This window comes from Stigmatopora nigra, chromosome 5 (assembly GCF_051989575.1).
Source record: "Stigmatopora nigra isolate UIUO_SnigA chromosome 5, RoL_Snig_1.1, whole genome shotgun sequence".
In the NCBI taxonomy this organism is placed as follows: domain Eukaryota; kingdom Metazoa; phylum Chordata; class Actinopteri; order Syngnathiformes; family Syngnathidae; genus Stigmatopora; species Stigmatopora nigra.
This window is the reverse complement of record NC_135512.1, coordinates 4,883,864-4,905,829: the sequence shown is the minus strand read 5'-3', so window position 1 is coordinate 4,905,829 and position 21,966 is coordinate 4,883,864. Positions and strand designations below refer to the sequence as shown.

At 40.7% G+C, this 21,966-nt stretch overlaps 4 protein-coding genes across 5 annotated transcripts in view; 3 read left to right on the top strand and 1 right to left on the bottom strand.

Annotated features, from left to right (window-relative positions):
- LOC144196381 (uncharacterized) overlaps positions 1 to 2,271 on the top strand; it is a 54,970-nt gene extending 52,699 nt beyond the window's left edge. Inside the window, exon 7 of the mRNA XM_077716502.1 lies at positions 2,088 to 2,271. Within this exon, the coding sequence (XP_077572628.1) occupies positions 2,088 to 2,145 (58 nt within the window). The 3' untranslated portion in view covers positions 2,146 to 2,271. The remainder of the gene's footprint in view (positions 1 to 2,087) is intronic.
- foxq2 (forkhead box Q2) lies at positions 1,944 to 6,073 on the bottom strand. The gene is made up of 3 exons (XM_077716501.1): positions 5,823 to 6,073; positions 4,005 to 4,981; positions 1,944 to 3,322 (listed from the first exon to the last, which is right to left on the bottom strand). The coding sequence occupies exons 2-3, from the start codon at positions 4,410 to 4,412 to the stop codon at positions 2,969 to 2,971; spliced, it is 762 nt and encodes a 253-aa protein (XP_077572627.1). The 5' UTR covers positions 4,413 to 4,981; positions 5,823 to 6,073; the 3' UTR covers positions 1,944 to 2,968.
- pias4a (protein inhibitor of activated STAT, 4a) lies at positions 5,863 to 12,613 on the top strand. Of its 2 annotated transcripts, none has more exons than XM_077716499.1 (11): positions 5,863 to 6,311; positions 7,791 to 8,172; positions 8,826 to 8,910; positions 8,999 to 9,040; positions 9,146 to 9,236; positions 9,491 to 9,619; positions 9,703 to 9,808; positions 9,894 to 9,967; positions 10,192 to 10,352; positions 10,764 to 10,915; positions 11,008 to 12,613. In XM_077716499.1, exons 1-11 carry the CDS (start codon positions 6,285 to 6,287, stop codon positions 11,280 to 11,282), a joined length of 1,524 nt encoding a protein of 507 aa, XP_077572625.1. In that variant the 5' UTR covers positions 5,863 to 6,284; the 3' UTR covers positions 11,283 to 12,613. The 2 variants fall into 2 exon arrangements, with proteins under 2 accessions (XP_077572625.1, XP_077572623.1); XM_077716497.1 differs by lacking the exon at positions 5,863 to 6,311 and adding an exon at positions 6,321 to 6,605.
- Positions 12,614 to 13,208: 595 nt separating this feature from the next.
- map2k2a (mitogen-activated protein kinase kinase 2a) lies at positions 13,209 to 21,231 on the top strand. The gene is made up of 11 exons (XM_077717386.1): positions 13,209 to 13,825; positions 14,655 to 14,865; positions 15,832 to 15,978; positions 16,051 to 16,128; positions 16,232 to 16,283; positions 16,997 to 17,121; positions 18,316 to 18,529; positions 18,605 to 18,669; positions 18,743 to 18,804; positions 19,393 to 19,438; positions 19,530 to 21,231. The coding sequence occupies exons 1-11, from the start codon at positions 13,737 to 13,739 to the stop codon at positions 19,638 to 19,640; spliced, it is 1,200 nt and encodes a 399-aa protein (XP_077573512.1). The 5' UTR covers positions 13,209 to 13,736; the 3' UTR covers positions 19,641 to 21,231.
- The last annotated feature ends 735 nt before the right edge of the window (positions 21,232 to 21,966 follow it).

The window sequence follows — 21,966 nt, the reverse complement described above, 5'->3', positions numbered from 1 at the left end:
TGTCTTCTTCCGATCTAATTTCACGCCAAATATTGCCTTATTGGAATATTCGATCATTTCCTAAGACAAACAAAGTTGACAAAAGTCAATGTGTAACCTTTAATCCTCTTAGGCAGCGGCTGCGGAGTGGACGTAAATGCCAAGCAACGCTAGTCAAGGAGGAATTTCACTATTGATAGTAAAATAGACATTTATTTGTGGATCTTCTGTGCCAGTATTTCTAATTTGCTTTTAATCATCAGAGCAATCTGCTAAACAGACTACCGTATTTTCACGACTATAAGGCGCACTTAAAAGTCTTAAATTTTCTCCAAAATAGACAGTGCGCCTTACAATCCAGTGCGCCTTATATATGGAAAAAACAGAAAACCAAAAACGAAAAACCACTACTGTCGGATATTAAAAAAACACAAACGCCTGAACTGAAACAATACTGTTAAATATGCAGATCAGCCGTCTTAGTTTACAAAATCTTCCATCATATAGCTCCTCCCCCACTGCAAGATTTTATACAAAAAAAAAATCCTAAACATCAACAATGGCTGGCTCTAGAGGTGGCTGTGTAGTGAATGCTTCATACCTGGAAGTCAATAGCAATTTTAAGTCCTTTTGGCTTCATTTAACTCAGCACATATAGAGATGTGCATGTCCACTTTTCTCTATCACCTCTATCTTAAGAAAAAAGGACAAAAACCTAAATTTGGAAACTCTGATAAAGAGTGTTTGGTTCCATATGATGAAAATGGACCAAAACAACTGACAAATCAGAGCCTGTACAAGGAACAAATTCAATGATTTAGCATTACTCGATTGTAGTATTCCCTTTATTTGACTAAAGAAAGGAAATCATACATATAAAACCCAGAAAACTGATCTCGTGAAGAAATTGTAAAGCACAAAGTGTCTATAAATATTTTGTAAAGCACAGTTCGTACATAACACATCACATAAAACTAAAAAAATGGGTAAAAGACACAAATGTCAGTTGTAAATGGGGTAATAAAATCAACACAAATACATTGATGATAAACTTCTCAGTACCAAATGCCAAGACAAGAATGTGTTTTGAAAACTGTGAAAAGTGCTGAGTTTAGTATTGAAGTGGCAGCAGCAAAGGCATGCTCGCCTCTGAGCTTCAGTCATTCAAAGTTCCGAGCCAGACAGGCTTTTAGATCATCAAGACATTTGAGTAATGGCTTGACATAGCAGCCATTATTCTATTTTAGAGGCTCTGCATTTAAAGTGAAATCAAAGTCAGATGCTCAGCCAAACTATGATTTTTTTTTTAAATTTATAGTCCGGCAAATACGACAATCTCTATATTCAGAATTTGGTGACCCAAGATGTGTCTCATTTGGTTATTCTTGCTCCCCCTAATTCAATTTATCATTCTTTTTCCTCACTTATTTCCCAGTCTTTATTCTAATTCTGTTAAATTAACACCACAGCAACATTCTACTTTTTATAATTGTTGTGATTTTGGATGTGCGTACTGGATTTCTGATTTCTCTTTCTTACATGTCATCTTCCCCAATAAATTAATGACCTCCCGTCTCTCCATCCTTCCCTTTCCTCGACTTTGGGGGGCTCTCCTCTTCTTGTGGCAGATTATGGCGTGTGATAATCTTCCTATTTCTTGAAACTATTTGGGATTGCCCAGATTATCCATCCTCATACACTCAGGAGTCGGATTTGGGAAGCCCCCCTCCGAACCCAGTCGACTATTTGAGTCTCTTATGCGGAAGGAGATTTTGCGTCCCGACAGCTTTTGACTAATTAGCATGTGACAACGGGTGGTTGTTTTAGCGGAGGGCTCACTTTTAATGCCTTGCCCAAAATACATAGAATAATGGCAATGTGCCAATTGAAAAATGATTTAATATTGCATATACAAAACAGGACATAAGTGCAATGGACTTAATTTACATTTCAACTTTGGTTTTTGATGCAAGAATGCATAAAGTATTGTGCAAAAGTCGAACATTGAACATATAGATGACCTCCACCCAGGCAAAACTAAATGTTGTCTGTCTATTTTTAAGTTTATATACTACATTCTCTCCCAAAAATGTAATCATCTTTCGCAGGATTTTGCTTATTTTTTCACCACTTGGCCTGAATCAGAATGTTTCAAATGAAGATTAAGGGCTGCCCTTAATGGAAAATAATAATAATGGAAAGCACACTAACACTGAGAAAAAGGTATGATGATTTTTTATTTTTTTTTAATATTCAGATCTTTGGATTTTTACTTTTTTAATAGCAGTGGTAAGCAAGTGGAAAATAAATGAAGATTGCAGAGCTGCCCAGAGTTAAGCCATTGGTTTTCTTCTTATTTGATTCATAATCTTTAACTAACCCATTCATGAATGCCAATTACAAAATATGCAGAAGCCATTCTTGAACAAAAATCTAATTTTTCAAATCTTTCCAGTACCTACGTAACCAGATCCCATTAAGTATTCATAAAAATGGCTAAATATTGAACTACACTGCTAAAAAAAAGACTCCCACAATTCAGTCTGTACCACAATAATTCAATTCACATGAATTCATAAATAATTTTAATTACATAAAAACAAAATGAAAAAAAAAACAGTTTGGACGCACATGGCAAAATATCCCAGATAAATAGAATGAATAACTTATTATCTAACATAAAAAGTTGTGGCTGCCAGATCTTGCAATGATTCAGAACAAAAAAAATACATTCAATGATTTAAATAATATATATTAAGATCATGTATAAAAAGGGGATTCCGCCCCAAAAAGAAAATGTCACATTGATTTCACTGTATTGTATTTTTTGGTTTGTTTTACCCTTGTTGGCTCACAAATTAACTTTCTGTGTCTTAGGGTCCATTCAGTCCAAGAGTGACATAACATGAACAAATCTTAATCTAAAATGACAGTGACTCAATGTCAACCTGACTCTCAATCCCACTAAGGCTTACTAGGTAGGTCAGATCTAGGGTCCAAAGACATGTGAGCTTGACACTTGGACACTGGACCAAGGCCAATAGAGTCTAGGGGGAAAACAGGGTAAAGGGATTGTGTGGACTTGGGGACAACACCAGCAATTAGACCGATGCTGGCGAGCCAGATGAAATGGCAATCCGAAGGGCGAGAGCGGGATTTGACCATTCGCCCTGCGGACTCTTCGCCGCGTCCTCCGACAGTGGTAGTCCCCGTTGGAAAAGTCTTTGTAGTTGGACGGATGGACGGCCCAGAAGTGGCCTTTGCCGTTTTCGCTACGTCCCGCTTTGACGAAGCAATCGTTGAGTGACAGGTTGTGGCGAACGCTGTTCCTCCAGTTTTTATCCTGCATGGACACAAGTGAGGATAAAAGGTGTCACTAATACAAAAACGTGGCCATAAGCAGGTGTTAAGTTGATCTTCTTTGAGTTGTCACCTTGCCCCGTTCTTAGCAGGTCTCGCGTGAGGATGGCGTGTTAAGATGGAGTATGATCTTGGCAAGACGCTACACCCGGCGTTTCTTTTTTAGCACGTCAAACCGTACAATCAAGCGTAATCCAATAGAATGGCCTTCAATCTGCTATGTCACCCAGCGCACCTGCTAAAGGTGGGCGGTGGTTTGCAACCTAGCAACCGGATTACGTTATTTGCCAATTTGCCAACAATGGGATCGCTCTTAATTGTCTAAACACTCAGACAGATTAAGCATGCCAAGTAGGTCTCTGTGTTCGCAAAAAAACGCTCCAATTTTTTACATTTTGAGTCATAACAGATCGTTACAACTGATGTGGAAATGACCTAAAATCACTGAATTCTAATTATTAACCTCAAAAAACATATGTTCTTCCTTTTAGATGGCAGTAGGTGCAATACACTTTTTGCTTTACCTACCAGTTACTTTTTGATAACAGAGAAAGTCAAAACCGGGATTTCTAAAGCTCATTAACCTTGCGTATGTGTGTTTGTTTGTGGTGCGCCGTAAGATTTTTTGAATGGGTTATATGCATACAATGAATTGAGGAAGTTACCTTGCTCTTGAAATATGGGTAGTGATCCATGATCCACTGATAGATGTCACACAGGAGCAATTTCTTTCCATTTGATGCCAGGATGGCCTTGGAGATGAGCGCAATATACGACTGGTTGGGTTTTTCGTCAGATGTGGCGGTACCACTACCCGTCATCTCCTCCTCCTCCTCTTCTTCTCCTCGTCGCTCTTCTTCCCCCTCTTCTCTGACATCCTTCTCTCCGGTCTCTGCTGACCTCTCCTGTACAGCGACCACCTCGTTGGCTTTGCGGCAATCGAGATCCCCCGCTGAATCTTTGGCTCCTTTATTGAAAAGGAGGTAGTCGATGGTGAAACTCAGTCCCAGGCGTTCTCGGCCAATCCTGTTCTCTGCCGTCATCACCTCCGGTGTTAAATAAATAGAATTCATGACTCTGAAAATCGCTTCTTTTCGGTTTCTACGGGAAAATTTCACTGCCGTCTTTAGAAATGTTGGTTTGTTACAGCATGGTTCAATCTCTTGACCGAGTCCTAGCGTTGACAAGATCAGATAAAGATGAGCCTCTCAACTGTCGTTAACCTTGATGCGCTCATCAGCCACACGATGTCAATCGCGTGGAAATGACGTCAAACCGTAAGGTTAAATGCGGCGAGTCTTTTCGACGATTTGAGCGACGTGTTGTTGAATCTTCTCTTCGCTGAGCCTGACTTTCCACAGTCCTCAAAGTTGGGCTTCCCACTATTTATATGACTGCCAATTGATCCCTCACAGAAAGGGGCAAAGGAGGCACAGGGGAGGTCGAGGTGGGGGGTCTCATTTTAGGCGGATTATTTTTATTAACCTAAGCAAATCTGTGTAATTACGGGAGATTAAACACTCAGAACTGTGCAAGACCTAGAGTGCTCAGGATGCATGCTGTAGAGTCAAAGGCCCTTTAGATGCCACTGTTATCCTGTTAAAGTTGTTTTGTCCAGTTGGGGAGGCCATCCAAGGACTTACTGCAATTACAACGGAGCAGTAATTAAACTTTTTCCGCTATCATCCGATCTACCGTAAAACTTTAGACTGGAAAAAAATGTTTTTAAGAAAGGAAATGAAAAGAAAGGACAGAAATACTATTGTGTTTGCAAATATTTGGGGTTTTATGTTTTTATTAAAACTCATGATCTCAATGGTCAATATTAATTGTTTAAATGTGTATCTCACAAACTTTCTAATGCTTAACCAATTATCAATAATATTAACCCAGCAGTGGCCTGGCGGATGAGTGGTTACTGCGTCAGGCTCACAGTGGGAAGACCTGGGTTTGAAATCCAGCACCCCACGACCCTAGTGAGGATAAAGCAGTTCAGAAAATGAGATGATATGAGATAGTGTACTAACTCATACTGTTTTAAAGCAGCAAAACTACAAGAATATCAACTATTCTACATAATCTTCAGAACATAGACATTAAGTAAGGAGGACAAATGACCTAGTGGAGTTGGGAGAACTAACTCCACACAGGTGGACATGACCTGGATTTGAACCCAGAATCCCAGAGTTGTGAGGCCGACGCGCTGTCCACTCGCCTACCCAGGCCGACTCAAAATCCTTTGCATGACAAAATATTGTCATCAATTGATTAACGGGACTCGGGATGTGGGGGTTCTTGACTGTCTGCAGTTTAAAAACCCGGAGTGGATTTCACATGGACTAGATAAAACCTCGAATTTATATGGGAATGCACTTTTAAAACAAAAATGATACCACTACAAATGAGAGTTCGGGCAAGGCGTGGGTCCTGATGACATTGACGAATGCCCGGCCCATTTCTGAATACGATTATATTGCCTTTACATTTTGGCCGCATCAGACAAAGCGCCGAAGACACATTTTCACAGCCCGGAGTGGATTATTTTGCTCGGACGGGATCTCATTTGTACCATGCGACCTCATCCACTTGGCATCCCGCGCTTTGCATCCACGCTGAATTAAGTGTCCATCGCTGGCCAACTTTAACCAAACCACGACATTATAAAGCTGTATTACCGCGAATATTTGATTATTGTCACAGGTCACGTCATTTGTGATCACCGGGGCCTAATTTGGAAAGGAGACCAGTCTCTTAGTGTTTTTGAAAAAAGTTACACTGTAACTTTAAAACACGCCGGTCCCGCCCATTTTGAATGGAACATGCCGGGTCCGGGTGAGTACCACTGTATGATTGGCTAATAGGACCTGCCAGTCAATGCAAGCCGAGCTCCCCATTGGCGAAAGACAGGCAGTCGGCTGGGACTCTCGCGGTACTGCTATGTGAAGATGGCGGCCGAACTGGTGGAGGCGATGGCAAGTAGAGACCCCTTTTAGCTTTGCTTTAACACGGAGCCGGTCGCGGGAGTATGTAAGGCGAGCAACCGGTGCGGACCCCCTAACTTTAGGGGCTTTGTGCGAAAACGAATTCAAAGCGCATACTGTCACTAATGTGGCGTAATAGGGTCGCGGCGAAAGCAACTAGCCTCTGTTGCTAACGCAGCTTTCTTCCCAGTTAACTTAGCAAGTACGAAGGGTTAGCATCGTAGCATCACGCTGGCTCCAAAGAAGACGCCGAAAATGAATGATTCTCATCATAGCGCAATTGAGGTGTCTGTGCTGTTACACTTCCCTACGTTTTTACCTTGTTTTTGGTTAACATTATTGTTTGGGATACATGCTTAGCTGCTCAAGCAATGCACCTGTCAAAACGACCGATTGACATGATTGAACACTGGGGGGAGAAAAGCAGTTTTTCCCAGCAGAGCTAGCCGGCTATTAGCACAGCGTCAATGGATATTGTTCGAAATAAACAACCTAAGTATAACTTTTCATGTGCTGTATTTTTATTTGATTAATTTGCACATTTCTTCCTCCTCGTCCTGCTTTTGCGTTCACTGGTTTGAATGTAAACACCTTGCATGTTTAGCACGCTGTCTATTGGGAAAAGAAGTCTTAATGCGAGCCAAACGTAATACAACTTTTAATAACGCTTTAGCTATTAAAAATCATATAATAAGGTTCAAAGGCTGTCCTGTTGCTTTGATATTATGGCGTGGGGTGTTCACGAATTTTGGCATTTTTGACATGAGGCATAAACCCGCAAATGAGTTGAGTTTCAGTCCATTGTTTACCCTTTGGTCTTAGTTTGTATAGAGTTCAGCAGCATTGTTATGGCATTAGAATTTAGTCTCTATTATTCAAAACAAGTTACCCAAAGTGCGTTTTTACCTGGAAGCAAAGTAAACCAGTTCACAATGTTACCATTATGATTGTTCAGGGTTGCTTTTCGATCTTAAGGTCGGTCGTATGTCCAAAATGTTCCCACATTTAATAAGATTTAGATATTCTTTCTTAGCAATTGATATGAAGTTGAACAAAAAAAATGAATTGTTTTGGATAGGTTTATTTATACTGTTCATATTAGATGAGCTACAAGAACTTATTATTTTTAGAAATAAATCGGTAACAGGGTTAAACTAATACACATACTTTACATATATATTTGTTAAATACATAACTGTTATTTGGTTGCATAATTTGTTGTTCCAACATAGAGCATAGCATGGTGAATACAAAAAGTATGTACGGTATCTCCCACTAAGTTTTTAATTAATTTACTGTCATTGCCGGTGATTGATGTCCAATCCATTTGAACATGAGATATTCCTGTGAATGGCAGCCATCAAGTTAAATGTTCACATCCAAATATGGACTTTTCCTCCATTGTAGCACTGTCGTAAGGAATTTCTTTTCACCAGTCATGCGATTCATCTTGCTTTCTTCTCAATCCAGAACATGGTCAAAAGTTTCCGGGTGTCTGACCTGCAGACACTGCTTGCCTCCATGGGCCGCAGCAAAAGCGGCTTAAAGCAGGACCTGGTGGGCCGAGCACTCAGGCTGGTCCAAACGGAATACAGTCCCGAACTACTAAAAAATGTCCGACAGCTCTACGAGTCGCGCTTCCCCAGAACGTCCAGCTGGCTGGCAGCGCGACGTCCGGAAGGCCTCCCGGTTTCCTACTCGGCCCTCGGCTCGACCCCTTCTGCGCCAACCCAGGGCGTGGAATACCTCAACGGCATCTCCAAACCAATGGCTACCCCTGCGCCTGAGGTCAAGCTAGTGCCGCTGCCCTTCTATCAAACTTTGGAAACTCTGCTTCCACCTACAGAGCTCAGTGAGTCTGCATTTAGATCTGTCAAATATATACAGTCAACCAAAAATGGACCAAAAAAGTAACTTATGCTGCCCATAATAATGGCCACTCTGATGTGGTGCAGTGTTAAAACAGCGCAATGTCACTGAGTTTGGCGCAAGCGAGGTGAATGTTCATTTTTAGTATCAGGGTGCCGTACTTCTTGGCTGCACCAACACTAAATTTACGTGGACCCAGATTTTTTTTAACACATCGCATTCATTATGCCAGTCAGACATGTTCAGTGGCAGCAAGAAGATAAATCAAGACTTGTGCAAAGCATTTTTATTCTCAGCAAGTGGCTTGTTTCAAAGATGGGCTCTCAAATTCACCGATTGGTTTATTTTTCTCGGCTGAACGCTTATTTCATTTGCTTCTCTTGTCTATGATAGACAATAGTCTGCTGGAGAGGTTGGCAATGCTGCCATTGGCAATGTTAACCATTGGGCCATTAGTATTATTTGTTGTGTTCTTCCATGCAGTATTCATTTCATGCTTGAAATATTTTCTTTGAAAATTACGCATCACTAAAAGAATCTATTCCTATATTTAGCCAAAACAGAATTAAAATGACCATGGCTATCGTTTGTAGACTTATGATGATGATAAATGAACTTGTTGGTATGTTTTGACAGTTGCCCAAAATAATGAGAAACTCCAAGACAGCCAGTGCATATTTGAATTATCACCAAGTCAAGCAGACCAAATCAGAAATGCAAGGTAGGAATGTGGATTGTTTCCCAATCGCCCATTAAGCAACATGCTGTATTGAGCCTGGAGTATAATTTATTGCTGTTAACTATTGCAGTGAACTTCGCCCAGGGATTAGATCCATCCAGGTGGTTCTCAGGTAAGAAGCTAGTTTGTAGATTCTACCCATACTCCTTTAATAAAACTCATTGTCATTCTATAGTTTCACATTCATTCTTATATCGTGATATCGTTTGTGTTACAGAATATGTTACACAGACTTCCTCGGTGTTCAAGAGGACCAATATCCTCCTAATATTGCGGTTAAAGTCAACCAGTCGTACTGTCATGTCCCGGTGAGTTCTAGCATAGTACAGAAAGGTGACACTTTGTAGTTAGTGAAATTAAAAACCAAACACATTGAATGCTCTGTTACAATGTTATTTTATGGACCTTTATTGCTACAAGAAAACAAGCAACCTTTCCATTATTTCTGCACCAACTTGCCTAATTTAGAGTGTATTTAGGCACCTTGAATGGAATCTAGGCAGTAAATTCTAGAAAAGTTTCTCTTGAACAATGCACTCATTATTTTTTTTTTTTACTTCAGGGCTACTACCCTTCTAACAAGCCTGGCGTGGAGCCTCGTCGTCCATGTCGCCCTGTAAACATCACCCCTTGGTTGCATCTTTCCAACCTCAGCAATAGAGTCACCGTCACCTGGGGAAACTTTGGCAAGGTCAGTAGCAGCACGTGCACTTGACACGAATGTCATCTCTTTACGAATGTCTTCTCAAGAATGTTAAACTTGTGTTTTTACAGCGGTACTCTGTGGCAGTATATTTGGTGAGGATGTTCACTGCATCGGACCTCTTCAGTCAGTTGAAACTCTGCTCTGTAGAGACTGCAGAACGCTGTCGTGAGCGCAGTGAGTGTTAATCTAGTAGTCTACAGGCTGAGTGCTAAACAAAAGTGATTTTTTTTTACTACCTTTTAATCTTTATGTATTGTAGTTCAAGACAAGCTACGTTTTGACCCGGAGAGTGAGATTGCCACGACAGGCCTCAGAGTTTCTCTTATTTGTCCAGTAAGTATTTGTTTACATAAAGGTGTAGACAGTAAATAATACATTTGATCATATGGAATTAGGGATGCAATTAGTGAATCTTTTAGAGTTCTGATAATGGAGAAAATAATGTTTAAAGACCCAAAAAAATGACAAGGCTTTGGCTTTCTATACAAATCATTAGTAGAGATCTGCTTCAACATGTTCAACATGATACTTAAAAACATGCTCTTCTCTCTCCTCAGCTAGTGAAGATGCGTATAGGCGTGCCATGTCGGGTCCTAACCTGCGCACATCTACAGTGTTTCGACGCAGTCTTCTTTCTTCAGATGAATGAGAAAAAACCCACATGGACATGTCCCGTATGTGACAAACCGGCGCCCTTTGAACTGCTCACTATTGACGGGTAAGCTAGTGTCCACTGTCTCTTCTGACGATAGTTTGAAAAATGTGGTGTGTTCCTTGTGAACAGTCAGTCATTCAGTTGTAAGCAAAAACATATTGTACACAGTGACCCGCCTTCAGCCTAATGTTAACATACTTAAATTCAGGTATGTTGTAAAGCATGTTTCTAGACATGCATGCAATAAAATGATGTAGAATGTCAAGCATTCTATGGTGTGTGGTTACCATGGTAACCAGGTGCATACATCTAGTAGGTCATTATTGACTGGTGATGACTGTACAATTGCCAATAAAGTTATTAAAAGATGCACATTTAAAAGCATCTGTATTGTTAACTGGAAAATGTCAGCAAATAATATTGGAAATTGACTTGTGTCTCCAAAGGCTTACATTTTTTTTACTGTATTTTCAGGTTGATGTCTGAGATCCTTAAAGAAACGAACGAGGAAATCGAGGAGATCGAGTACCTGACCGACGGCTCCTGGGAACCCATCAATGACGACAAGGAGAAGGAAAAGGAACGAGAACGCAGCGAATCGCCAGAGTATCCCATGGTTGATATGTGTATGTACATACTCATTCATACTTTTTTTTTACTTGTTGCATCGATTTCATTGAGTCAACACTTTCCTCAAAATCATGCGTCTTCTTTCCAGGTGTTCCCGAAACAAATGGTCACTCGCCAGCTCACAGCAGCACCAGCCTGTCGGGAAAATCCGCAGGAAGCTCGGCGCCGACGGCTGGTGTCGTCGGCGCGGCGCCCGCCGCGGCTCCGAGCGGCGCGGTGGTGGATCTGACTCTTGACTCGTCCTCTGAGGAGGAAGGGGGCGGGGCCGGCGGTGATAGCGAGGACACTGATGACAGCGCGGACAGCCCCGCCCCCAAGAGAGGGCGATACAACTACGACAAGGACTTGGTCACTGCGTACTGACCCCCCCACACAGCTACTCTGAACCCCCTTTCTTCCGCAAACCCCTAGTGACTTGACGAAGGGGGGCTGAAAGCACGAAGAATGGAACAGTGATACACTAGTAACCCCCTACGTCATCAGAAAAGAAAAAAAAGTCGCAGCCGTTTAGCAGCTCCACATTCAGATAAGGAACCTTCAGTGTCGTGTCAGTAGGATTCCTGTTTGTACTTGACTCAGTCACTGCAAGACAACCAGTTTTGGCTGGCTCCAACATCATCCAGCCATTATTTATACTGTACCTTTCCTCAATGAGAGAAATTCAATTGATTTCCAGCCTAGCCCTCTCCACCACTAAAGTCAACAACTCCTGCACACCCTCCTCTTGTCTTTGCGCCGCCGCGTGTCTGATTTTTGTTTTTCTGCTACTCTGCTTAAGGTGGAGGGGAAAAAAATGGCAAAATAGTCTGTGATGCAAAGCTCCTATTGCTTTTTCCCTCCCCCACCCCAGAAGATTTGATCCAGTTTAATTTTCAAGAACACAAGACCGACCTTTTCATTTTTTTTAAGTTCTTATTTTGGTGCCCCACCCCTTTTTTTAATTAAAAAATAAATAAAACCTACCTCAGTCATTACACACTCAGATTGATCAGAACAAACAAGTGACACTTTCTGAAGCCCATTTTACACTGGAGATTGTTTTATTCTTTATTTAATAGTTACATTATTCTATGCAGTTCCTCCTCAGTGAAATCTCTGACTTCTACTTTTTGATTCCAGAAAATGGTTGCAATTTGGCAGCTGTTGCTGTACAGTTTGAAGGTAAAAAATTCTTTCCACTTTATGCGGCGGTAACTCTAAATTATTTACAATTGCTGTTATACTCTTGACAACCCTGCATTAATCAATTGTATGCCGTGCGGATGTTGAGTTGACTTATTTGATAGGACTTTGCTGTTTTGAAGTGGGTTTCAAATGTTTGACTAGACCAGCGTGTCAGTAAAATGTAAGCCAAGCCCCGTCGAAATAAAGTCCTCCAATGTAGTTTTGATGACAGTTTTTTTTTTTAAATTAGGGACCCGTTTGCACGCCTTTTGTTTTGTTTTTACGAAGCTATTGTGCAGTGAGAATCCATAGAAACACTCGCCACAGGACACGGACCAGAAATGGCCACTATCATAAGCATTAGTTTCCCTTAATGTAGGATTTTGGTTAAAGGTTAGGTTCAATCTGGGTCTTCCGGCTTGTTTTCGCACCCTTGCTTGTCTTAAATGTTTTCTGGGTTAATCCATTATGTAAATGTTTTGTTTTTTTATATGTTCGTATTAAAACAATAAAATTTAAATGATATTTTATTAAGCCTTGAATTGCTTCCAATTGTTTTGACAGGCAAAAATAAGTGGGGGAAAAAAAGCTGGAGACCTCTTGGTGTTTTTCTGAGGACTGTAAAGGGTTTGTGGTTTAATTTTGGATGCTCAGCTTGGGGTTACCATTGTACAATTGAACAATGAATTCTAACAGCTGTATTGATGTATGGAATTAAAGTCAAGTTCTTTTAAAAACTTGTGTTCATTTTTTGGGGTTATTTTTTGTGTGGGTTGTATATTTCTGGTAATAAAATCCCATGTTTCGATTAAAAATGCTTGGACATTTTGTGAAGTGAAATAACTAAATTACTATGTTACATTTTCGAATTGATAGTTTTTGAGATACGAGTGTGGTGAATGAATGAACTGAACTCTTATTTGAAAGCAATAGTTTTGTAATTCAGTCTTTAGTTCCTTCATCTTACTTAATATCGAATGGTTTGTTAAAACTTGAATTTAAAAGTTCACCGTGAGATAACAGGCATTCATTTTAGGAAAACCTTAGCGTTAGGACCAGAACCCTCGCTGAAATGACAAACTCTCCCACTGGGTGTCACTCAGGTCTGCTGCTTCCTGTACCACCAGTAGCCGCCACAGACGAAAGCCCTGTGCTGCCCGGCTACCCACATAGCCCGGCCACCGAGCCCCCCTTCAGCCCAGTCGTAATTTTGCGGAGGGACGCCAGAAGACCACCAGATAACACCCGGCGGTCGCTTGGGTTAAACGAGGGGGGAAAACGTGGCGGGCCGCTGAGTCTCGCGGCTTCCTTTTTCCGGTAGCTAGGTGGCTAATGGCTAGCAGCAGGTAGATAACCACAAGAAGAAGCGTCCGGAAATAGTAATGATCTCGCTCTAAATACCCTAAACATCCTCAAATGACCTGTTTATTAGAAACGCCACGGAATGCCATGTTTTAGCTCAAAATCTGAGTGACGAGGCTCTGGAAAGTGCCATATTTCTGCCGACGTTAGCATACAGCTAAGTCGTTAGCCACCGAGATCTGATCCTGTTGCTTGTGAGCGAACGAGGAAAAGGACCACTTTGCTTAAAGTCCCCTGCTTGGTTCATTTTTGGACAATATTTGACATTTAAACCATTTTTTTTCAACTAAGATGGCTCCTAAAAAAAGACCGGGTCCGTTGAATATAACGCCCATTGGAGAAGGGCAGCCCACATCAAACACCACTGATGCTGCATCTGAGTGAGTACCATGACTATGATACCCAAATATTTCACACAGTGTATAGCTTTACGTAATGGGGGGAACATAGTTGGAGTGGTTAGCAGGTCTGCCTTGCAGTTTTGGGTTTCGGATCTCGGCTCGGCTTAGGCCTTTCTCTGTGCACTGCGGTTTCTCAACATTTTCCAAAATTAAAAGGAGCAGGTTGCTTCCATAAATGAAATTCGAAACTCGAGCCACCATGAGTTTTGTGCCATTACTGCTGTAATTATAACGGCTTACCTTAAAAAAAAACTCATGATGACCAACATCAAAATGCTGTAATTCAATTCAGTTGAACTTTATTTAGATAGTGATCTTTTTGTATGTCACAAAAGATAGCCAAACTTTTGATATCAAGAATCAGTGCCTTAGCATAAAAAAACTTAAAATTGTACTATTGTAATGTAAAGATAAGAATCTTTAGCTAATTTAAAAAGGCAAGCTACTGCTAATTTGAATTAATTATAATACTCCAGATCTAAAGTAGAGAAACCCACCAATACATTTTTGAGTCAAATACATATTAAACAAAATAAAAACTGAATAAGCACATTCCACCCACTAGCTGGTGTTGCCAAAATAGAGAACCAGTTAGCACACACTTTGCCTATTGCTGATGTGATAAAACAAACAGCCAACTTAACGTTAATTCACTGACACCGATTAATTGACAATTACAGAAAACTCAATTCTAAAAATACTATATATCCATGTCCCTCATGGTAGTTTTAATTAGGACAAGCTCTACAAAAACTGGATGGCTAAAGTGTTACATAATAGTAAGCTAACGTTGCTTTTCTTATCATAGAGCAAACCTCGAGGCCTTACAAAAGAAGCTAGGGGAACTGGACCTGGATGAACAACAGAAGATGCGACTGGAGGCTTTCCTCACTCAGAAAGCACAAGTCGGGGAGCTCAAGGATGAGGACTTTGAACCCATCTGTGAGCTTGGTGCCGGGAATGGAGGAGTGGTCAACAAGGTCCGCCACAAGCCCTCGGGTCTGGTCATGGCTCGCAAGGTAAGCATGAGGAAATGTTGACATTTTTGCGTGAAGCTGAGCCGCGGATATTTTGCAGATTTGGACAAAAGGCTCGCGTCGACATTAGCTAATACATTTTGTTGATTTGGAGGAAAGTAGTAAATAGTACACAAGGAAAATTACACTTGGTCAAGATTGAAAAACAAAATATATTTCATTTGTTTGAATGCAGCCACTAGCTTAATGTTAATATACAATGGAATCTGCCATACAAGCGTTAACGAATATGATCATCAATTAGCCTCGCAAAAAGTATTTCCGCACATTGACGCAACCACATTTCTTGTCACTGACAAGAATTATAACAACAACCCTAATCCCTCATAGATATATGCAATACGTCCACAGACAAAAATAAGTATAATCATCCATTGACTGGGAAAAAATTGTGTTCTTCTAATACACACTCGAGACTCTTCTTTTTGTAAATATACTATGGCAAAGTTCAGGGAATTTTTTATTTTCACTTTTTGTTTCAATTTGTATTTTATCTATTTACGAAAAAGACCACAAATCCCAACTTGATCCATAGTCATTTTTATACATTCATCCATTGTTGGTGGCAAAGAAATACAAAATATGAAAATAGTTCACACCAAATTCTAAAATTATAACAATGTTATCAGTGGGAAACGAGTTAAATAATAAATTAAAAAATGTCTATAATATGAAGGGAAGGCCATTACTTTTCTTTTAGTAACCGGCAGAGGGCGCTGTTTGATTTCTGCCAAGTTAATGCATATTGTCGACTCGACTAAAACTGCTTTGCCAATACTTTGTAGCAAGTATTTTTCAGTATTTACCCCATCATCTTTGAAAACTGTATTTTAATGTCAGTATATTTTGGTTGAAAAAAATACAAAGAAAATTGAATATAATTCTCCTTATGATTAACCCTATCTTAATGTTGTTATATTACATGAGCATTCTTCCCCTCGTTTTCAGTTGATCCACCTCGAAATCAAGCCAGCCATCAGGAACCAGATCATTAGAGAACTTCAGGTCCTGCATAAGTGCAACTCCCCATACATTGTAGGCTTCTACGGTGCATTCTACAGTGACGGTGAAATTAGCATCTGTATGGAACACATGGTGAGACATCTTTACACATTTTAATACATTTCAGTCTTCTTATGCTGATATTTAAATGTCTTGTTACCATAGGATGGCGGGTCATTGGACCAGGTTTTGAAAGAAGCCAGAAGAATTCCAGAAGAAGTCTTGGGCAAAGTTAGCATAGCCGTATGTATTAGGATTATTTAATTTTATTTCACGTTGTAATCATTTGAATGAATAGTTTGTTCATAATAGCTCTTTGTGTCTGGTTGTTGTTCCTGTTTACCAGGTGTTGAGAGGTTTGGCATACCTGCGGGAGAAGCACCAGATCATGCACAGAGGTAAATACCTTTGACGGCAAAACACGCCCAATTTATCTGAACAATGAAAGAGTTTTGAAAAAAATAAGATTTAATTTCTTTTAAAATGACCCAAGTTTACATGCACCAAGTGGATTCATCCACATAATCGCGATAAAATATGCAGTACGGTAACTTGTTTAAGTTGAATTATGTATTGGCAACTGTATATAAAGTGCATAGATTGCCTGAGGGTGAGTGGTACTCCGGGACAGAGTTGTTTGTGAGCTCAGGCGGTAATTACCCCCTCTCAAATGTGATTATGAGCAACCTCGCCCTGTGTACCCTTCCTTCTCTGACTCCCTCCCTCTCTGCCTCCATTGCTTTCCCTCATCGTTCTCTCGTTTCTTCATGCCATCGCTTTGTCACTACTTACATGACCTTGGTTGCTGGAAGAGAGTCACGCCACAAAAGACACGTTCCAAGGACATCCGATTAAATTAGCGGAGATGTCCTTCATAATGCAAAATTATACACCCGTGTATGCATATTTTTTCTATAGCTAACCATGTGTTGATGCTGCAAATATAGTAGCATAGTGCACACTATTATGGGCTTTTCAAATGAAACGATCTCTTGAACTTTCAAAATAATAATGTGTTTACAAATCATGTTCTATGTAAACCAAAACCAGACCAGTTTGTATAAAGTTATTCAGTTTTTTTGTCCATTTTTTTCCCTTTCTTGTCACATAGACGTTAAGCCCTCCAACATTCTGGTCAACTCTCGCGGGGAGATCAAGCTGTGCGACTTCGGAGTGAGCGGCCAGCTCATCGATTCCATGGCCAACTCCTTTGTTGGAACGCGTTCCTACATGTCGGTGAGTCAGCTCTGCGCCCCCACCCTGTTTCCTCTGGCCCCATCCCCACTTTCCTTCCCTTTCTTTTCTCACATGGAGTGGCACCGCCCTCTACCTTTTTTTCTCACTGCCCTGCCAAGAGGCGAGGGCCGTGCCCAGGAGAGCATTCTTTGGCACGCGTCGGCAACTCTGTTCTCTTTCTCCCTCCCTGTTTTTTTATAATTGCCAGAATACCTGGTCAATGCAAATCCTCTTGGTGTACCCCATTGAAAAACTACTATGCATTCAAAAACATACAAATGAAAAGGATTTTTCTACCATCTAGAGATAATGAAAAACTCTTTTCACATGTACTGTCAAGATGTACATCTGTGTACCCTGACATAAGGTCCCATTAGAGCCAATATCGTATTTCTACTACAGCAAAATAAGGAGTTATACTACATGGGCTTTTCAACATTTCTTTAGAATGCACTGGAATATCAATATGTATTAGAAATATTAAAATAACAGCATATGTGCTGTTGGACTTTGACATGTATAGCAAAAAGTACTTAGTGGAGCTAAGGAATGTGTGGAGTCGCACGCCGATATTGAAAGCTGGTATTTTGAAATCTTTTAGACAACTGTTTTGTTTGGACTAGTACAATTTTACGCCTTGGGGGCTTTCCATAGAAAACGGAAGACTCGGTCGGTGTCTTGTTAGTTCTCATGTACCTTTTGCATCGTCTGTCAAAGTCAATTGCTAACCAACCAGTAATCAAAGTTTAAGACAATCGCCTGAGGCATTTGGTACTAGAAGACTTGAAAGAAATAGCATTAGACGCAGCAGGAGAGTCAAGATAGCAATATTCTTTTTAACACTGAGGGTTTTATTGAAGTCTTAGCCTATGCTATAACATGAAACTGGAGATTAACTGGTACAAAACACCCTTAAATAACTTATAGAAAGTGTTTAGTAGTAAAAAAAATCTGCTTAGTTTCTGTTTCTGCCTGGCCTCTGTTGTTTAAATCATTATTGCACTTATTCCATAACACCAATACGCCTTTATTTCCGCTGTCAGATATAATTCTTTGTGCATTCTTGGCAAAATGAATCCACTGTTCTGTAGCGGTTATCCATTTCCCACCACCCTCCCAAGCTGTGTCTTGGTCTTGCCACAATCCGTCTGTCCCTTTGACGTATATACTGTACACCATGTGTTACCTCGACAGCCGGAGAGACTGCAGGGCACCCACTACTCTGTTCAGTCGGATGTATGGAGCATGGGGCTGTCACTGGTGGAACTGGCCATCGGCCGATACCCCATCCCCCCACCAGACGTCAAGGAACTCGAGGGAATCTTTGGAAGGCCCTTGCTGGATGGCTATGAGGGAGAGCCTCACTGCAATGTGCAAAGACCAAGACCACCAGGGAGGCCTGTGAGCGGTAAGGGGAAAAAATACATTGTTTACATTTGGGCTTGCATAGAAAAACTGCATTTAATGGGCATCTCTGGTATAGGACACGGCATGGACTGCAGACCTGCGATGGCTATCTTTGAACTTTTGGACTACATTGTTAATGAGGTTTGTACAAATTTAGACATTGTATTTCTTGGACTACTTTTAAATCCTTTTTATATTTGTGTTTTATCCTCAGCCTCCTCCTAAACTGCCGCTTGGCGTTTTTACAAATGACTTCCAAGACTTTGTAACAAAATGGTAAGTAGTTGTCTCTTTTATTAGCTTGAAATGTGAATTAGCCTTAGAAAAGGCCAGGAGCAATGCAATTGCGCACTACTCGTCCTCTCTGCGCAGCTGCAATCATATGGCGCGCAGTAAATTAAATCCGAACTTTTTTATTTTTTTATTTAAATTTTATTTATTTTTATTTTTTTGTACCCCTTTCCCCATGATGCCGCCGTTTACGTGGTAGCCAGTGGCAGTAGCTCTGTCCACTCTTTTTTTTGTGTTTTACAGCATGTTTTACTTGAAAAATTAGAGGGAACATTGACATGCACCTGCTTATGGCAGGTGTGATACTGGTGTGCCCATGGCGAGCAATGATGATGTCACTCACACTGGTGCTCAGGGAGGTTGTCTTTCTGCCCAGACCAACAAAAAATTAGAGGGAACATTGGCTAGGAGTAATTAGTGGTCTACATTTTTATCGTTCTATCAATTTTCTGTAGCACTTTTCCTAATTTGGGTCACAGTTGGCTGGAGCCTATGACCTTAGGCAGAGAGGTCAAGTATAGTAAGAGCTGTCCATTTCTTGACGTGATAATTATTTTTTGTGTGTGTTTACAGCCTGATCAAAAATCCAGCCGAAAGGGCTGATCTGAAGATGCTGATTGTGAGTACCTCGACTTTGTCTAGTTAGAGTTTTATTTTTTTTTCTTTATCGTTTTGATATCCACAGCCACGTCCTCTTGTTCTCCCTCCAGAGTCACATATTCATCAAACGATCCGAAGTGGAGGAAGTGAACTTTGCCGGCTGGTTGTGTAAAACCATGAACCTCAACCAGCCCAGCACTCCCACCCGCAGCACTGAGTGAAAAGCGCCCACCTGCCCTCCTCCCCCATTTGAGCACTGCCCACATCACATCTCTGGGTCTTGCTTACTTTTTCACATTACATTCTCTTGTACACATGCAGACACACACATAAACACAAAAACACACACACAGGTACATGTCTTGGCACTTTTCTCATGTTGTTTTTTGGGCTTCAAAACGGTTCCGGCTTCCTCTCATGTAATTTGTTCACCAGCAACAGCTGCAGGGCTCTCGAATTGTCGCACTGTAAGACTGCAAGCTTCACCAGGCCAGTGCCACCTTTGCCATCTTTGCCATCTGGCTACAAGGGAGATGTTAACGCTTGGATTGACACTTGTTTTATATTAGCTATTCTCTACCAATTGTTTTCTATGGGAAGGGTTGAAGAAGGTTGGTGGTTATGTATTTTAATGTCGTTGGAGAAAATAAGACAAAGAGGAAACTTAAATATAGTCAAATCGACATAGATTGTTTTCAAAGTAAACGCAGAAATTTACATTCATGCAGACCCCTTTTGTCAATTCTAATGATATGACATGATCTGCCATATTGTAATTACATCTGTTCGGGATAGAGAGATGGGCACATTCAGTCATGTTGGCTTTTATTATTATTATTATTATTATTATCTTTTTTTTCTTTTCCAATGATTGATCGCTCTGAGGATCACGAACCAAAGAGGATACTCGCACTTATCTATGCCTGATCAGTCCACTCCCGTGTTTCGGCACATTTATGAAGAACACAGTATGTATCAGTGCACTTTGGATGAAATTCTGTGCAGTTGGCTTGACAGTGTTTCCTCGTACATTTCAATCACACTCTCCTATAATGGGAGAAGTCAGAAATATACTACGTCTTAAAATGACGTTGCGAAAACAATGATCAAAATGTATTCATGGGATGCTATAGCATGGTTTAATCTTTCTTATACTGTGCGTTTAGTATTTTGTTTTCACAGTGCGGATGAGACACAGGTGTTTTGATGAACACCTTCTGTGCTAATCAATAAGAATCATTTTTGTTGGTTAATATTTTCTTTTTCTTTGTTGTTGATCTGTAGGTTCCTCCTTTCCCTCAGGTGTGTTTGATTATGCTCCCCGCTGTACTGCAAAAAAAAGAAAAGAAAAATGTGTGGCACTCCAAAAGCAGCCAGCAGATTTGGATCGCGCTATTTGGGTAAAAAACGTACACCTTTTTTTAAGAGACGTTAAGCTCAACGCAAATATTTAAGTAGTACAAAAAGGGTTCTGTGAATGTAACCCGGTTCATTGTCGGTCACATGCTGGTGGTGTTGCTATAGCCTTGCTCGAGCTCCTGCCTTTTTTTTCTTGCTTTTTTTGGCTGCCCTCTCTTTTCTTCAAACAATGTGCATTCGTTCCAAGCATAAATGAATGCATCGTCACTCGTATGTGTACAAAATATACAAAAATTACAGGAGTACTATTTTGCAGTCTTAATATACAACTTTTTTGATTTATGTAAATGACAAGGAAAAGAGTCATTTATTATTATTATTATTATATAAAAATGTGTTGGATATGGTTCTAATGTATAAAAGGATAAAAATAAAACTTATTTGTGAATGTAAGTTACATGATGTATATCCGTTATTGCTGCTTTGTTGCCTAATGGGTCTTTATGATATTGTTTAACCTGGAATATAACAACAGAATCTTTTTCTATTGCCTGAGTGTGGTTTTGTGAGCATGTATGTCCAGGTTAAACAATATATCTCATTTTTCACCTCATTTTTTTCTCATTAGGGTTGCGGGGGGTGCTGGAGCCAATCCCAGCTGTCTCCAGGTCAGAGGCGGGGAGACAGGCAACTATGCACGCTCACACCCATACCTAGAGGCAATTGGATTTGAACCCACGACCCCATAGCTGTGAGACAGACGCGCTAACCACTCACTAACACTGCCGTAAAGCTCTTCCTTGGTCAAATAAGACGTAGTGTTTCATCTAAACCGCTAATGTTTCTACAGAAGAACAGTGCCCTCTAGGTACCGTTTGTGACATTGCCACACTGGAACACATACATGATGGACCATGTGCACGTGGTGTTAAGTTATGTATGTGTCGTCATAAACAGACAGGCAATTATGTCAGAATGTGCTCTAAAGTTGCCTTCCTCTGAATTGGGGTAGCGTGAGTTCGTAGGTCGGTGAAGGGAAGTGGCACAACATCAAGTCCTCTGCACATTTGGACATAGGAATCCTACTCCTACGCATTAATGTCTTCCCAGACAGCTCACCTGTTGAAGCTTGGCAGATATTATGCAGAGGCAGTGGAGGCCAAGCCAGGGAATGCAAAGGGGCTCACT

Excerpts from the sequence above, each read along its gene's own strand:
- pias4a (XM_077716497.1), top strand. The coding sequence starts at position 6,576 with ATGAATGATTCTCATCATAGCGCAATTGAG. Across the intron at positions 8,911-8,998 it reads GACCAAATCAGAAATGCAAG|TGAACTTCGCCCAGGGATTA; the intron begins GTAGGAATGTGG and ends TAACTATTGCAG. Across the intron at positions 9,041-9,145 it reads TCCATCCAGGTGGTTCTCAG|AATATGTTACACAGACTTCC; the intron begins GTAAGAAGCTAG and ends TTTGTGTTACAG.
- map2k2a (XM_077717386.1), top strand. The coding sequence starts at position 13,737 with ATGGCTCCTAAAAAAAGACCGGGTCCGTTGAATATAACGCCCATTGGA. Across the intron at positions 18,530-18,604 it reads ACCAGGGAGGCCTGTGAGCG|GACACGGCATGGACTGCAGA; the intron begins GTAAGGGGAAAA and ends TCTCTGGTATAG. Across the intron at positions 18,670-18,742 it reads TGGACTACATTGTTAATGAG|CCTCCTCCTAAACTGCCGCT; the intron begins GTTTGTACAAAT and ends TTTTATCCTCAG.
- foxq2 (XM_077716501.1), bottom strand. The coding sequence starts at position 4,412 with ATGAATTCTATTTATTTAACACCGGAGGTGATGACGGCAGAGAACAGG. Across the intron at positions 3,323-4,004 it reads ACCCATATTTCAAGAGCAAG|GATAAAAACTGGAGGAACAG; the intron begins GTAACTTCCTCA and ends GTGTCCATGCAG.